The 16,231-nt window shown below is 53.4% G+C and overlaps 2 protein-coding genes across 3 annotated transcripts; both read right to left on the bottom strand.

Moving 5' to 3' along the window:
- Nucleotides 1-169: 169 nt before the first annotated feature.
- On the bottom strand, nucleotides 170-2,705 carry CDKN2D (cyclin dependent kinase inhibitor 2D). The gene is made up of 3 exons (XM_065874994.1): nucleotides 2,584-2,705; nucleotides 2,171-2,326; nucleotides 170-1,130 (listed from the first exon to the last, which is right to left on the bottom strand). Exons 2-3 carry the CDS (start codon nucleotides 2,309-2,311, stop codon nucleotides 771-773), a joined length of 501 nt encoding a protein of 166 aa, XP_065731066.1. The 5' UTR covers nucleotides 2,312-2,326; nucleotides 2,584-2,705; the 3' UTR covers nucleotides 170-770.
- Nucleotides 2,706-4,082: 1,377 nt separating this feature from the next.
- AP1M2 (adaptor related protein complex 1 subunit mu 2) lies at nucleotides 4,083-14,006 on the bottom strand. Of its 2 annotated transcripts, none has more exons than XM_065873200.1 (12): nucleotides 13,936-14,006; nucleotides 12,657-12,813; nucleotides 12,403-12,470; nucleotides 9,862-9,992; nucleotides 9,607-9,754; nucleotides 9,352-9,478; nucleotides 8,709-8,851; nucleotides 8,557-8,628; nucleotides 6,283-6,441; nucleotides 5,645-5,770; nucleotides 4,922-4,997; nucleotides 4,083-4,490 (listed from the first exon to the last, which is right to left on the bottom strand). In XM_065873200.1, exons 1-12 carry the CDS (start codon nucleotides 13,975-13,977, stop codon nucleotides 4,468-4,470), a joined length of 1,272 nt encoding a protein of 423 aa, XP_065729272.1. In that variant the 5' UTR covers nucleotides 13,978-14,006; the 3' UTR covers nucleotides 4,083-4,467. The 2 variants fall into 2 exon arrangements, with proteins under 2 accessions (XP_065729272.1, XP_065729271.1); XM_065873199.1 differs by having other exon boundaries at nucleotides 4,468-4,490; nucleotides 8,709-8,857; nucleotides 13,936-13,977.
- Nucleotides 14,007-16,231: the final 2,225 nt, after the last annotated feature.

Here is a 16,231-nt window from a genome sequence, read left to right as displayed (position 1 = left end):
GCGCAAACCGCTGCCCCACCCAGCTCACTCACCGTGGCGCCCTGGGAATTACCACTCTCTCCCCTCCCCCAAAGCATCCAGGATCCGCGACCCCGGTGCCCACTCCCACAAACATCCTGAACACGCGACTTTCCATCGCAGCCTCAAAAATCAGAAGCCACCGGCGCTGTGATCATGCACAAGTCTTAATTTAATGGGTAAAAACATTAAATTACACACACAACAATTTCTTCCATAAATCATAATAAATAGACTTTTTTTTTTCTTTAACGCTGTACAAGGGACTGGAAACCAAGCTTTCAACAAAATATGAATGAACTCATACTACCCTTTTATTGATTTGGAACACTCCCCCCTCCCCCATGCCGGAAAGCAGTGTGCACACTTGAGGTCTCTCTCTGGGTACAGCCAGCCAAGGTCGACAGGTTCCAGGAGCCTTGGAAGCGATGACCTCACTCTAGGGCTGGGGCTTTAAACGCTCTGCCCTTGGGACTCGTCTGTAGCCCCAGCAGTCGGGGCGTGGAGGAAACCGAACCGTTTAGGTGGCTGTTGCCTGCAGGAGCCCTTCTCTGCCCAACACACCAAAAGGGGTGAGAAAAAAAAATGAGAAATGTACCTCAAACACACACACCCCAGAAATCAACACCAACAAGCCACAAACTGGTGCCCCTCGGCAGTGGGCAGGAGGAAGAAAGGGAGAAAGTGTTTCTTCCCTCCTCTTCTGACACAGAACCCAGCCGGGTCCTGCTGCCGGAGTGGGTGGCCCCAGGTCACAGTGGTGCCACCGTATGCCACTGCAGTATGTCCATGAGATCCTTAGCGCCTCTCCCCCTTGCCAGCTCCAGAGGTGTGAGCCCCCTGGCGTCCCTGTGATGAAGATCGGACTCGGCAGCCAGGAAGCCGACCACAGCCGTGTGGCCCTCTCTCACTGCCAGATGGATGGGGAGGGCCCCGGTGCCATCAGGTGCATTGACATCAGCGCCATGCTCCACCAACACTTTCAGGGTGTCAAGGAATCCAGTGCGTGCTGCATCATGGGCTGGAGTGGTGCCGGAGGCATCCTGGACATTGGGGCTGGCACCTTGCTTCAGGAGCTCCACGGCGATGGTGGGGCTGCCAAACATCATGACCTGTTCGGGGGGTAGAGGGTGAGGGGGTCTCCGAAGGAGGAGGTCCAGGAAAATGGGTGATTGCAGAGAGGGGCATTCAGGAGTAGAGAATGCCAGAGATGAGGTCCTCTAGCGAACGAGAAACTTCAGGGAACATAAACTCCCAGGCAGCTGTTGAGACCCCATAGAAGATGATCTGGGAATAAGGACCCTCAAAAAACTGGCCACCCCCGCCCCAAGGATAATACACTCCCCCTAGGGTATAGCCCCATGGAAACTTTCAAGGAACCTGAGACCCTCCCCCAAGGAACCAGAGACACTTCTCTCCACAGATGGGAAATCATCAGGAAATATGAAACCCCCGCCAGGAAACAGACCTCAGAGAACAGCCCCCTCAAGGGAAAGGAGATGGCCAGTGAATTTGAAACTCCATCTCCAAGGAATTTCCCCCTCTCATATAGTGAGGATGCTCCCAAAGGTACCTGACCCTCTCAAGAAATGGGGTTCCCCTTTTGTAAATGTCCCCAAGGGAAGAGGGACTCCCATGCAATCTGTAACTATTCCCTTATTGGGATCTCCCCAATAATATGCCAATATGAAAATCCCGCGGGAATGGAGATTCCCCGACCCCCCAGAAACTGGATACCTCTCAGAGAACCCCCCCCAGAAAATGGGGACACCCTGGAAACATGAATCCTTTTTTCCTGCGGTCGGATCCTCCATGCAAGCTCCAAGAAACCGGAGCCGTCCTCATGAAACCGGGATCCAAAGAAGCTGAACCCTCACCCAAGGAATACGAACTTCTCCAGGGAAACTGAATCCTCCGCAATCATAGAACGAGGAATACTCCAAAGATGGAAAGTTCTCCCCTCCCCCAACCTAACCCCATCCACCACCCACCTAAGAAAGGGGACATCAGGGAGCCAAGTCTGCCCAGCGATGGAGGAACAGACCCCAGTCGGCTACCAACGGGAACAAGGAGAGAAGAGGGAAGGTATCTGGGGTCCCGATCCTCGCCCCGCTCCCCGCCTCGCCCTCGCTGCGGGAGGGCCGGGCCTCACCTGCAGCGCCGTCTTGCCAAAGCGGTTCAGGGCGTCGGGGTGCACCAGCTCGCGGTGCAGAAGGCGGCGCACCTCCTGCACGTCTCCCCGGGCCGCCGCCCCGCTCAGCCGGTCGCCGGCGCGGACCTCCTCCAGCAGCATGTCGATATTTGCGGCCTGCGAAGCCCCCCGCCCCACCCCGACGCGGTCAGTGCGGGGGAGCCCACCGACGCTGGCCCGAACAACCCTCCCACAGCGTCCCCGGCCTGCGCGAGGCTCCTGGTCCGACTCGCCAGTCCGGGGCTCCTGCGCGACCCCCGCCCTCCCGGCCGGCTCCTCCCCCTATCGGCCGGTGGGCCCGGGCCCAACCCTCCGAGGCCCGCAGCGCCCGGCCCGGCGCCCGCCCCTTGGGGGCCGGGTCTCCCCCAACTCACCCTCCCTCCTCCTCGACGGGCGGGGTCTGTTCTGAGCAGACGCCGACGCCGCAGCCGAGCCGGCCGCCAGGGGGCGGAGCCAACGCGCTCAGGGTCCCGCCCCCGAACGCCGCGGATTCGTTTTCTTAAGAACTAGCTAGGTTGTAGCCCAGCTGCATTGCCCGGCTCTGGACCCTATAGTGCCCCGCCCACTCGGCCAGCGCAGCCAATGGCCACGCGTCGCCAGGGAGGCTGTGCACACGGGCGTGGGCGGGCCCGCTTCTGATTGGGCGAACTGCGGCGACCGGTAGACCGCCGGCAATGGCGGGGTTTTCGGTTTTTCAAATGCGCCGGGCGGGCGGGAAAGAGGGCCGGTTTAACTGACCCAGGGGAGAAAGGTCAGGAGCAGAGTAGCACGGGCCGCTCCGGGACCTCGGCACCTCCGAGGGAAAGGGAGGCAGGGCTGGGGCCGCCCTGTTCGGAGTTCTACCGTGCGATAAGTATTTATTAGCTCTTACTGTGCTGAGCGCTTTGATTCATTCACTCTCTGTGTGCAGGAACCGTTCTCTGTGTGCAGGAACCCGGCGCTGGGGAGCGCACATTCAAGCAACTTAATAATTTTAGATAGTCTTAAGCACGGTGAAGAAAATAAAACGTGGAAACGGGGTGGATGAGGAAGGAATCACATTCGGCTCAGTTGGGGCCAGCCGGGGCACAGCAAGTGCAAGGGCGTGGAGGAAAGTTCACGCTGCAGGTGCCACGTGGGTAAGCCTGGGAGGCGAGAGTCGCGGTCGGAGGCTCTTAACAGAGACCTTCAAACATTTACGGAGCACCTACTGTGTACTAGGCGGCCAAGTGGAGAGCAAGCTGGGTGCCTCCTGCTGCAGGACGCCTACCGTTTAGGGCTGGAGAAGACAATAATTACATATTTTCAGAATGGTACACACTGTGGAGCTGACAAATCGGGATAAGTAATAGTCTCTTGGGAAAAGAAGGCCGTTGAAAGAGAGAGGTCAGAGAGGGCCACCCTGAGGAGGTGACATTTGATTTGAGACCTGAAGGTGAGGGAAGGAGCCATGTGGGATCTCTGGGGGAAAGCATACCAGGTGAAGACGCTGCAGATGTAAAGGCCCTAAGGTAGGAGCACGCCTAGTAAGTCCAGGAAGAGTGAGGGAGAGAGGGAGAGAGGGGGCAGGAGGTGAGGGCAGGTAGGGGACGGGGAGGGGTAATGTTGATCAGGCCTGTGGGCTGCTGTGAGCGCTTGACTTTTACTTTTTAAAAAGAATGGAGCTATGATCTGATTTAGGAGTTAACGGGCGCCCTCTGGCGGCTATGATGGTAACTGGCTGTCGTGGGGGAGGGAAGCCCAGAGCCCTGGGAACCAAAGTGGGGGCAACGAGGGCCCAGATGAGTGGCAATCGGGATGAGAAATGGATATGTGTTGCTCACGGTTATCCCAGCACTTCAGGGGACAGCCCTGGCACCCCCCAGCCGCCAGCCAAGAAACACATAACAGCAGCTAGATTCATTTTTAATGCCATCCTAAAACTCAGAATGGGCCAGCGGGGTCTCTGGGCTCAGCAGCTGTGGAGGAGGGCCTCCCCACACCTCCTAAGGCAGGTCACTGCAAGAAGGCACTCATGAGGGGGACTTCAAGCCCCTTTTCTATTTCTTCATATAAAATGGGAGGGGGGAGGGGCGGGAGCCTGCAGACAGGGAGACCATCCCTCCCAGCCTATGGGTAAAGGAAAAGGCTGGGAGCCAGCCAGCCCTTAAGAAACTGCTAATTCAGGGACTGCCGTCCCACACACACACGCATCCCATCTTCCCTCTCTCTCTCTAGAGTTCGCAGTCGGGGCCTGGGGAGAGGACGGCCTATGTTCAAGCCCCCACTTCTTCTCCCTTCTAGCTGGTACGAAGTTGATAATCTGCAGGGAAACAATGAGCAGAGACCATCTCAGAACTGGGGAAAGGAGTCAAAGAGACAGGCCCCCCACCCAAGTCCAGCCCCTTCCCCAGCACTCATGATCAACCCTACAGGTATGAAACAAGGCTAAGGACTGGCTCAAACATGGGGGCTGTAACCACAGCAACAAGCCTGCTTCCAGGCAGTAGATGAGGGTGCTATGTGTTCAGCCCCTCATCCAAACCCCACCACCACTAACCTGGAACTGGCAACTGTCGCCACTTTAAAGATAAGCAAACTGAGGCCCAGGGTGGCACACTGACAAAGACAGGGTAGACTTGGGGCCAGGCCTGTTGAGTTTTGGAGCCCTCTGAGACAGGATGTATTAAAGCCCTAAGACCATCCCCTTTCATCTCCTTGTCTCCGTCATCCCAGGGAGCTGGGCTGCCTTACCGCCACTCTGGGTGATATAGCGGACCCAGGGCAGGGCCTGGTAACCACTCTTCTCGATGATCTTCATGTATCGGACCTGAAAAGGGATGATAGGAGGTGGCCCAGGCTAGGGGGAGAGAGCTGGCTGGGGCCAGGGGAAAATATATAACACAACTTCGGGGAATAAGAAATCACAGGCTTGGGGACTTCCCTGGTGGCACAGTGGTTAAGACTCTGAGCTCCCAATGCAGGGGACCCAGGGTTCGATCCCTGGTCAGGGAACTTGATCCCACATGCATGCTGCAACTAAGAGTTCGCATGCCACAACTAAGGAGCCCGCCTGCTGCAACTAAGACCCAGTGCAACCAAATAAATAAATAAATATTTAAAAAAAAAAAAAAAGCACAGGCTGGGAGAAATGAAGTAACATGGCTCAGGGCAAAGATATGGCAAGGACAGTGTCGGGGGTTGGTTAGGGGAGAGGTCGTCCAGGACAGTGGGAAAGATGGCTCAGTATAAGGGAATAGACACAACACAGTTTAGGCACAGGGCAAAGTAAGAGGGGGAGGGGGAGGGGACCCAGGCTGAGAGCAGAAAAGGCAACACTGTTCCAGGAAAAGACAAGGATGATTGCAAAGGAGAGATATGCCAGGCCAGGGAACGGAGGTGATCCAAGCTAAGAGATAGGAGAGCAGGGAACCCACTGAGGTCAAGGAGAGGAGCCACTCTGCCTACTTCTCTCACCTGGATCCCGGAGACGGTGAAATAGGGGATCTCAAACTTGACTCCGATGGGGGGCCGGCCCTCTACCTCCTCCTTCTCCACGCTGGGGAGGCCAAAGTGGGCGCGCATCAGGTACTCCTTGCCCCCCTGAGGGCACATGGAGGTATCAGACACATTGAGGGGCCCCTCTATACCCCAGACAATCCTCATGGCAGCCCCTAGGTGTAGGCTCTGCTCTCAGCCTGTTTTACAGACCAGAAAGTAAAGGCTCCTGGCCAAGACTCACAGCCAAAGCTTCTGACTGCAAAGCCTGGTCAGGGACCTTCTAATGATCACCTCCCATTTTCCAGGCCCTGATGAACAGCCCCACCAATATCCCAGGGACAGACCAATCCTCCCTCCAGCAGCCCAAGGATGTGGGTAACATGATATTGCCTATTTTACAGATGGGCAAACTGAGGCTCCATGAGAGGAAGTGGGATTCCCAAGGCTGTCTGGGATTGGGAGAATTTAACTATTATGCTGGTCTGGTTTCCAGCTTTAGCATCCCTGAAGGATAGCCGTGTGCACACGTAGGTGGCTCTCTGATTTATTCTCTGCCTTGCCCTCAAGAAGCAGGGGTAGGTCCCCCAGATCCCCCGCCCATCCCCGGTGCTCACCGGGAAAGACTTGATACTCCAGATAACGATGTTCTTCTCTGGCATGTACTTGGCACTGCCCACGCTGGTCTTGAAGCGTGGGGAGTCGGCATCACTGGGTACCGGCACAGATATCTCCACGCTGTTGGCCACCGACTGCTTCTTAAACTGCCCCTTAGCCTGTCAGTGGAGAGAACATGGGGCATGAGGAATTCACTCAGGCAAATATTCACCAAGGCCTTTTCATGTGCCAGCTCATCAAAAGCCCTGAAGTGGGGACCATAATCCAGCCTATTTTCCAGATGAGGAAACAGGCACAGAGAAGTTAAAGCATTTGCCTGGAGACACACAGCCAACAATTGGCAGAGCCGGGGTCCACACCCAGGAGAGACTCCAGAGGTCCTGATTTTGTTTTTTGTTTTGTTTTTTGGCTGTATGCAGAGCATGCAAGATCTTAGTTCCCCGACCAGGGATGGAACCCACGCCCCCTGCAGTGGAAGCGCAAAGTCTTAACCACTGGACTGCCAGGGAGGTCCCCCAGAGGCCCTGCTTTTGGTGCCTTCCGTTTGGAAAGTGTCATACACCTTTGTCTGGTTCAAAAGATCCCTCATTTGAGCAGCCCCTAAGGCAGGCTCTGCTCTCAGCCCACCTTACAGACAAGAAAGTAAAGGCTCCTGGCCAAGACTCACAGCCGAAGATTCTGACTGCAAAGCCTGAAGGGTCCTTAGCCCGTCACAGAGTTTTCATTTGAAAGCTGAAATTTACTGACCCCCTACCATGTGCTGGGCCCTGTGCCAAGCAGTTAGCCCTCTCACTAATTCTCTAAAGTAGGAGCCATTCCTAAGGTCCATGAGGATACCGAGGCCCAGAGAGAAAGAGCATTTTGCCCGAGTCACGTAGTTGATAACCGGCACAGCAGGGATTTGACCCAAGCCTGTGTTCTCAATCCTCACGTGTTCTCCTTACAGATAAGTTACAACATTATAGCCAGATCTTTTTTTAAGATCTGGCTTTTAACACAAGGACTCTAAGTGTCCATGTGCAGTAGCTAGCATTATGATGACTGCTCTTATTTATGAATTTGGTGGTGGGGGGGAATATATGAGAGGTGGGATTGGGGGCAGAGGACCTGGAGGTAAAACAAGGCAGGGGGTGTTCTTTCTGGAAGGCACCAGCTTTAAGGCCCTTTCCACTTTCCCTGCCTGTAGAGACGGGGACACTGGGGATGTCAACACCCCCGCCCCGTGACCGTCCACTCCACAACCCAGCTCCCCGAAAACTCTAAGACTGGGGAACAAAGTTAAATCTGAGAACACAGACTCTTGAGCCAGGCAGACCCAAGTTCAACGTGCCCCCTCCCTTCCTAGATGAATGACATCTTAATTCTTCTGGGCCTCAGTTTTCCCATCTGTAAATGGGGCTAACTATATGCTCTGGAGAAGTTCTTGCTTGGGGCACCGGGAGACAAGCACAGGGGTATTCATGGTAAGGTGAACCAGAGTAGCCAGGAACTGAAAACAACCCATGCAAGAGATGGGACAGAAGATTCTCACGGTGGAATATTCTACAGCCACAGAAATGGATGCACTAAGCTCTGGCTGCTGGGATTCCTCTTAAAAATCCACGTTACCTGAACAAAGCAAATTATACAGAAAGTCATACAGCTCCAGTCCATGGATATAAAGGTCAGAAACCAGAAGAATGAAATGTTTGTGGTTATAAATGCAGGTGGCAAAACTATAAAGGAAAGCAAAGAAATTATTTACAGGAAATTCAAAATTGTGGCTACCTGCAGGCAAAAGAGGAGCAGTAATTGGGGAAGGGGCAGGTGGGGGTTCAGAAGAGCTGGTGGAGCCAGACACGTTCAGATAAGCTGTGTGGCTTATTATTAATCTTTAAACCATATAAATACACTATATGGTTTATATACGTGTATGAAAGTAAATAAGTAAAACAGATCATGTGTCAGATGGTGGTAAGTAATAAGGGAAAAACTACAGCAAAGAAGGGAGGTGGGAAAATCAGGGAGGGCTTCTCTGAGGAGGTGACATTTAAGCAAAGAACTGAAGGAGGTGAAGGAGCAAGCTATGTGTATATATGGGTGGCTGGGGGCAGAATGATCCAGGGGACAGCGGGGACCATGCCTGGCATGTTTGAGAACCAGCCAGAAGACTCATGTGGCTGGAAGGAAGTGAGGGGCAGGGAGGGAGGTAGGAGATGAGGTTACACTGATGGGGGGGGGTGGGTATGAAGGGGCGGATCCAGCATTGTGAGCAATTATTCCCCAGGGCCCACCTTGACCATGATCTCCACGCGGCTGTGGGAGAATTTCTCAATGACAGATTCAATCCAGATCAGCGGCTTGACCTACAGACAGAGGAAGAGGGAGTTCTCCGAGGCTCTGGGGTCAACTCTTACCCCTTGCCAGGGGCTTGACCCTGCCTTACCTGGGTGCTGAGGCGGTAGGACATGAGCTCGAAGTCACCGTCGGGCGGAATGAAGGAGATGGTACGATCGTTGTCGAAGCGAGACAGCCGCACACACTGGTGGAATTTCACATCCTCCAGTTCCACGGACTTGTTCTTACTCCCTGAAACTCGGAGCCGAGTTAGCAGCGTGATCCTGAAGCCTGGGGCGACCCTGGAGCCCGGGGCATGGTCCCTATCCTTGTCTTCCCTTTCTACCGCTACGATCACCCCCATTTAACAGATGAGGAAACTGAGGCCCGGAGTGGATGAGTAACTTGCCCAGGGTCACCCAGCTGGCCAGGAGCGGAGCTAGGATCTGAACTCCGGGAATCAGGCTCTTGCTGCCAGGTTGTTAAATATGATGCTGTTCTGTCCCCTACTCCCGCTAGAATGTCAGACCCATGAGGGCAGGGATTTTTTTCTTCACTGCGGTCTCCTTGAGCCTGGCACTCAATAATGAAGCAATTGTTTGCTCAAGGAACCAGCAGATGCAGTACTGGACGCAACCAGAAGAGGGCGAGCGAGTGCTATTTCAGAACTGACTGCAAGTCTCTCGGTACCATCCACCCCTGATGGGACGAAGTCTCAGACTCCCCACTTGCGCCCCCTTCCAGAAACTTACGGCCAGTGAGCTCGAAGAGCACGCGGTCATTGAGGCCCAGCCTCAGCTCCGGCATTCCTGAGAGAAACACCTTGAGCTTGATGGTGCCCACGATCTCACTCAGCAGGACACTGCCGTTGGCGTTGACCTGAGGATGGACACACGGGGGGGGGGGGGGAGGGGGGGGGCGGGCGGGGGGGGCGGGTCAACAGGCATAGGGCCCACTCTCCTGCCCTAAGGCCATGGCAGGGGTGGGACAGAGGTATGGGGGCTCACCAGCAGGTTGACGGACTCTATGACATCGATGAAGACTTCGTTCTTCTTGTATTTGATGCCCTCCGAGCGCCAGGACACAGCATTGGTGACAGTGGGTGGCACTCGTGACTTGCCCGTCTCCAGCTTGTTGCCCTGCTGCGTGATGTATCTGGCAGGGCAGGGAGATGAGCAGGTAGGCCCAGGGACACTTCCCCAGCCCTCCCCAACTTTCTTCTACCCATGGCCCACCCTGTGGTTGACCCAGGGCCCACTCACTCCTGCAGGATTTTGCTGTCCGTGGTCTGTGGGAAGCCAAAGTCCATGAGCTCATCCAGCAGCTCGTAGACGATGACAAAGTTGTCTCGAATGCTTTCCTCCTCCAGCTCCTTGAAGTATTCAGAGAATACCTGCGGGTGCAGGGAGACCGACATCCACAGAGGTGTGGCTGGTGTAGCTGTGGGCTGAGTCCCCACTCACCCAGCCAGCCACCCAACAAGCAACTATTGAGTGCCTACTATATACCACTGTCAGTATATTAATGGTGAACAAAGCCAACAGCGTCTCTGCCCTCCTGGAATGGACCCACCTCAGAACAAGGTTTGTAAATGCATGAAATAAAATACACAAGATGGGAATTCCCTGGTGGTCCAGTGGTTAGGACTCTGCACTTTCACTGCCAAGGGCCCAGGTTTCATCCCTGGTTAGGGAACTAAGATCTCACAAGCCAAGATGCAATGCGCAGCAAGAAACAAAAAAAACAAAACGAAACACAAGATGGCAAAGGAAAACTGTTACACAGAAATACGTCTCAGTTTATGGACTCCCTGAATTCTATCCAGGGGCCCTTGGGACTTGGGGGGCCCCAAGATGGGAGTCCCTGGGATTAATAGGTATCACCACAGCAGAGAACCTGTCAGTCACCCAGCATTGGAAACCTCATCCTTCATCCTGCTCCAGCCTCTCTGGCCTTTTTTCTGTTCCCATCTCAGGGCCTTTGCACATGCTATGCCCACTGCTTAGGACACTCTCCTCACAGCAGCCTCCTTGTGACAGGCCTCAGCTCCTCAGTGAAGCCACCCCTATCCCTTGACCCCTGTGAGTATCAGGGTGAGACTCGCACCCCAGTGACTGGTTATCACAATGTCCCTTTGAATCTCCTTCTTGCCCTTTATTTTTTAATATACATATTTATTTATTTATTTTTGGGGGTCTTTGTTGCTGCACATGGGCTTTCTCCAGCTGCGGCGAGTAGAAGCGGGGGCTATTCTTTGTTGCGGAGCATGGGCCCTAGAACGTGAGGGCTTCAGCAGTTGTGGCGCACAGCCTTAGTTGCTCTGTGGCATGTGGGATATTCCCGGACCAGGGCTCGAACCTGTGTCCCCTGCATTGGCAGGCAGATTCTTAACCACTGCGCCACCAGTGAAGTCCCTCCTTCTTGCCCTTTAACTCCTCAGCATAGGCAGGGACAGTGCCTGTCTTATGCACAGCTGTGTCCCCACCTCTGCCTGGCAGAGGAGACAAATCAGTACAGATCTCTTGTTGCGGAGCATGGGCCCTAGAACGTGAGGGCTTCAGCAGTTGTGGCGCACAGCCTTAGTTGCTCTGTGGCATGTGGGATATTCCCGGACCAGGGCTCGAACCCGTGTCCCCTGCATTGGCAGGCAGATTCTTAACCACTGCGCCACCAGTGAAGTCCCTCCTTCTTGCCCTTTAACTCCTCAGCATAGGCAGGGACAGTGCCTGTCTTATGCACAGCTGTGTCCCCACCTCTGCCGGGCAGAGGAGACAAATCAGTACAGATCTCTTGTTGCGGAGCATGGGCCCTAGAACGTGAGGGCTTCAGCAGTTGTGGCGCACAGCCTTAGTTGCTCTGTGGCATGTGGGATATTCCCGGACCAGGGCTCGAACCCGTGTCCCCTGCATTGGCAGGCAGATTCTTAACCACTGCGCCACCAGTGAAGTCCCTCCTTCTTGCCCTTTAACTCCTCAGCATAGGCAGGGACAGTGCCTGTCTTGTGCACAGCTGTGTCCCCACCTCTGCCGGGCAGAGGAGACAAATCAATACAGATCTCTTGTTTGTCGAAGTATATTTACTAGGAATTTTTTTTGGCTGGACCGTGCGGTATGCAGGATCTTAGGTCCCTGACCAGGGATCGAACCCGTGTGCCCTGCAGTGGAAGCATGGAGTCTTAACCGCTGGATGGCCAGGGAAGTCCAGGACTCTGTGCTTTCACTGCCGAGGGTGTGGGTTCGATCCCTGGTCGGGAACTAAGATCCCATAAGCCACACGGCGGCCAAAGGGAAAAAAAAAGTATTTACTGAGCACTTTCTCAGTCATTGAGAATGGCATATAGTAAGGGCTCAATAAATTACCATATGATAGTATGATACAACATTAGTGGTAAAGCTAACAATAATACCAACCCTTTACTGAGCACTTACTGTATACTGAGCACTGTTTTAGGCACTTTAGAGGTACAAATTTGATTAATTTGTACAACAACCCTGCGGCAGGACTAAACCCAGTTGAGAGGCACAGAGAGAAAGAAGTGACTTGTTCAAGGTCACACAGCCAGGAAGTGGGGGAGCTGGGTCTGGAACCCAGTTCCCTCTGGTTCAGTTTTGAGCACCGGAGACCTCCTTGGTTCCTACCCTATAGGGAGAGATGATCCCACAGCAGCTAATGAGAACACAGAGCGATGGGGCTTTGATGGTGACACCCCCAGGGAAATCTTCCTAGGAGAGATGGATTCCGAAGGAGCTGGGCAAGACAGGTAGACAGACAGACTAGCCGGCCAATGGAAGGCCAGGACCTACCTCCACTGTCTTGTAGAGGAACGAGTACACGAGGGAGGCGTTGGCGTTCTTCAGTGTGGTGGCCACCACTGCGGGCAGCGAGGTTAAGGAAAATGTGCCGTTTTGAAGGGTTCCAATGGAGCACAGACCCTGAACCCTCACCCTCCAGCCTGAGCCACTGCTGTATTGTGCACCTCTTGTCCCAGCCCACCACCTCTGGGCCTGAGCTGCCCACCACTCCGGGCCCCCAGGGATCCTCCCGTGGCCCCGGATACAGTAGAGGTTGCTGTATTTGATCCACAGGAAGTGGACCCGGCCGTGGCTCATCAGTGGGGCCAGGGCGCCCTCCTCCTCCCTCTGCATGAGCAGAGGCATGAAGTGCTCAATCTCACTCATGGCCACATCGCCCTTGTAGTTGCGGCTGATCAAGGGCTAAGGGTGGGAAGAGAAGGTCTGGTCACTGCTGGGATCCAGGGACTGTCCGCCCGGGGGCATCAGAGTGCCGAGCTCTGACCCTACTTGCTGGCTGAGGGGGCACGGGCAAGGCTCTGCCTCTCTGCATCTCAGTTTCCTCCTCTGCAAAATGGGCACGTGATAATGACAGCTAGAGCGTCTAGAGCCCTCACTGACGTCTACTAAAGCCTGGTTGTTCGCTAATTTATTCTGTTGTCACCACAACCCTATGAGGTAGGTGGTATCTCCATTTTACAGATGGGGAAACTGAGGTATGAACCACGCCCGTAGTCAGTGAGGAAGCTGGGAATTGAACGAAGATGCCCCAGCTCCAGAATTCCTGCTCTCAAGCCAGGCTCCATAGGCACCAAATCGGTGAGGTAGGGACGATGAAAGGAAAGAAAGAGAGAAAAAAGGAAAAGAAACAATTATATCCATATATCTCTCATACATCTCTCATAGTTCATATAGCTCTGCCTGGCAAGCAGCAATAATAATACCTACTTGGTGAGGTTGTTTAGTCCAGCGTTTAGAACAGAGAGGGCACCCGCAGGTCCTCACACACCTTAGCTCCCACTACGATTATTATCAGAAATATTATTTTCACCGCCACTGTTATTATTGCTACCGAATGACAAGACGAATGGGAGGGGGCACCAGAAAGGGACAAGACAGCCCCAAAGGGGGATTAGGCTCTCCGGCCCCTGCTGTCTTTCCCAAATATTAGTACTGTGGATGATGATGGCGACAGAAATAATAATTTCAATTGGCTGAACGCCTAATGTTTGCAGCAGGGCGACTGCGCTAGGTGGTATACACGCACAAGGTTGTATTCGTTCTTCTTGGGTGGGGACTTCTGTTATTCCCATTTGTACGGACAGGGAGACTGAGGCTCAGAGAGGAGAAGCCCCTTGCCTCAGACACGCGGCTAGTGAACAGTGGAGGTGGGATTCGACGCGGGACTCCCAGGGATTGGGGGAGGGGTGTCTCCACGCCCCCAGAGCTTTCCGGGGCCTCGCTGCCTGCAAGGAGGGGCCGCCTCGGGGTCCGGGAGGGTGCAGCCTCACCTGTCCGTTCCCCACTCCCTGCGCCCAGACTCACCTTGCCCTTGACATCGAGGATGAAGACAGCTGAGGCGGACATGGTGGCGGCCGGCAGACCTGGCTGGTGGGGAGGGAGGGCCGGGAGGCGACGGTGGCGCCGCTTCCTTCTTCCTGCGGAAGCGCCCGCGCGCAGGTGAGCACCCAGGTGAGCGCGTCTTAAAGGGGAGGCCACCAGGTGAGCGGCGCAGTCTGCCGACGAGAAGACGCTGCGGGGGCGGGGAGGGGCGGAGCTTCGGATGGGACAGCTGCCCCGCCTCACTTTGCCTTTGCGCCCTGGAGGGCTGATGGGTGGGGACCCCAGACCAACCAACTATGCATCCAACCAACCATCCACCCATCCATTCATCCATCTATTCATCTATCCATCCAACCAATCAACCATTCATCCATCCACCCAGCCACTCATCTTTTTTTTAAATTAATTGATTAATTAATTTTTAATTTAATTTTATTGTTTTGGCTGCGTTGAGTCTTCGTTCGTTGCTGTGCGCAAGCTTTCTCTAGTTGCGGCGAGCAGGGGCTACTCTTCAGTGCGGTGCACGGGCTTCTCGTTGCGGTGGCTTCTCTTGTTGCGGAGCATGGGCTCTAGGCGCGTGGGCTTCAGTAGTTGTGGCACATGGGCTTAGTTGCTTCGCGGCATGTGGGATCTTCCTGGACTAGGGCTCTGAACCCATGTCCCCTGCATTGGCAGGCAGATTCTTAACCACTGCACCACCAGGGAAGGCCAGGACCTTGTTGTTTATCCATACTATATATAATAGTTTGCTTCTGCTAATCCCAAACTCCCAATCCATCCCTCTCCCACCCCCCTTCCCCTTGCAACCACAAGTCTGTTCTATGTGTCTGTGAGTCTGTTTCTGTTTTGTAGATAAATTCATTTGTGTCATATTTTAGATTCCACATGTGATAGATTCATCCATGTTGCTGCAAATGGCATTATTTCATTCTTTTTTTATAGCTGAGTGGTATTCCATTGCATATATGTACCACATCTTTATCCCCTAATGTTAACTCTTTTTTGTTGTTTTTTTTGGCTGCGCCACACGGCTTGTGGGATCTTAGTTCCCTGACCAGGGATCGAATCCGGGCCCTCAGCAGTGACAGCGTGGAGTCCTAACCACTGGACCACCAGGGAATTCCCTCCCCTGATGTTACTCTTACTCATTCCCAACGTATTTATAAGGTCCTACTATGTGACATTAGGATGCTGATAGAATGTTGAAAAGATAAATGGTCACCATTAGTATGACTATAATTATCATATTATTCACTCAACCAACACTTATTGAGCACTTACTGTGTGCTAGACTGGATATATGGAAGCCGTTTCCATTATGGTGATGATGGTTCATTCAGTGAGTGAATATTTATTGAGCGCTCCTGGGACACTATGGATGGTGACGCAGACAAAGCCACTCCACTGCTCTCCTCCTAGGGAGGGCGAGAGGTATGCAACTTGAAAACCAAAAAAAATAAGGTGACCCTTGAGAATTCCCTGGCGGTCCAGTGGTTAGGACTCCACGTTTTCACTGCTGAGGGCCCAGGTTCCATCCTTGGTCAGGGAACTAGGATCCCACAAGCTGTGAGGCTTGTGTGTGTGTGTGTGTGTGTGTGTGTTTGTTGGAGAATAAATGGGGGGCTGTGAGGCAGGGAGATCAGAGAAGGAGCTGACATTTGAGAAAGTCCTGAGTGTAAATGGTGATGTGATGAGATCCCATTACTGCCAGGGACTATTTGCCGATCCCTTAACTGTGCTGAGGTTCATGGGCTTCCCATCCCTGAATTTCCACCATGATCTTCAGAGCAGGGGCAACCCAAGGGAAAGTCCCACTGCAGAGCCTGGCACAAAGCTGGTAATAGTATTGTTTCTGTTGTTGTTCGTGTGTGTGCTGGTTGAGTGCATGGGCTCTGGACCCTACGGCTTGGGCTCAAGTCCTGGGTATGCAAGCAGCCAGCTGGATGGCCTTGGGCACCTGGCTTCCCCTCCCTGGATCTCGGTTTGCACATCTATGAGATACAGTTAAAACTGCACTTTACTATAACCAACAAGGACCTACTGTATAACACAGAGAATATATTCAATATTATGTAGTAACCTATAAGGGAAAAGAATCTGAAGAATAATGTGTGTGTGTGTATATATATATATATATATATATATATATATATATATATATAAAATAACTGAATCACTGTGCTGTACATCTTAAACTAATATGATATTGTAAATCAACTATACTTCAATTAAAACACACACACAAATAAAATAAAAAAAAAATAGGGGGGCTTCCCTG

This window comes from Phocoena phocoena, chromosome 3 (genome assembly GCF_963924675.1).
Source record: "Phocoena phocoena chromosome 3, mPhoPho1.1, whole genome shotgun sequence".
Classification (NCBI taxonomy): Eukaryota; Metazoa; Chordata; class Mammalia; order Artiodactyla; family Phocoenidae; genus Phocoena; species Phocoena phocoena.
This window is presented reverse-complemented; position numbering and strand designations above follow the sequence as displayed.

What these genes read in the sequence shown, in the direction of transcription:
- CDKN2D (XM_065874994.1), bottom strand. Translation starts at nt 2,311, where the DNA reads ATGCTGCTGGAGGAGGTCCGCGCCGGCGACCGGCTGAGCGGGGCGGCG. An exon ending in TTGGCAAGACGGCGCTGCAG is followed by an intron (nt 1,131 to 2,170) that starts GTGAGGCCCGGC and finishes CCCCCCGAACAG; the next exon opens with GTCATGATGTTTGGCAGCCC.
- AP1M2 (XM_065873199.1), bottom strand. Translation starts at nt 13,977, where the DNA reads ATGTCCGCCTCAGCTGTCTTCATCCTCGATGTCAAGGGCAAG. An exon ending in GCTCTTCGAGCTCACTGGCC is followed by an intron (nt 8,858 to 9,351) that starts GTAAGTTTCTGG and finishes CTCGGCTCCGAG; the next exon opens with TTTCAGGGAGTAAGAACAAG. An exon ending in GCGTGGAGATCATGGTCAAG is followed by an intron (nt 6,442 to 8,556) that starts GTGGGCCCTGGG and finishes CTCCACTGACAG; the next exon opens with GCTAAGGGGCAGTTTAAGAA.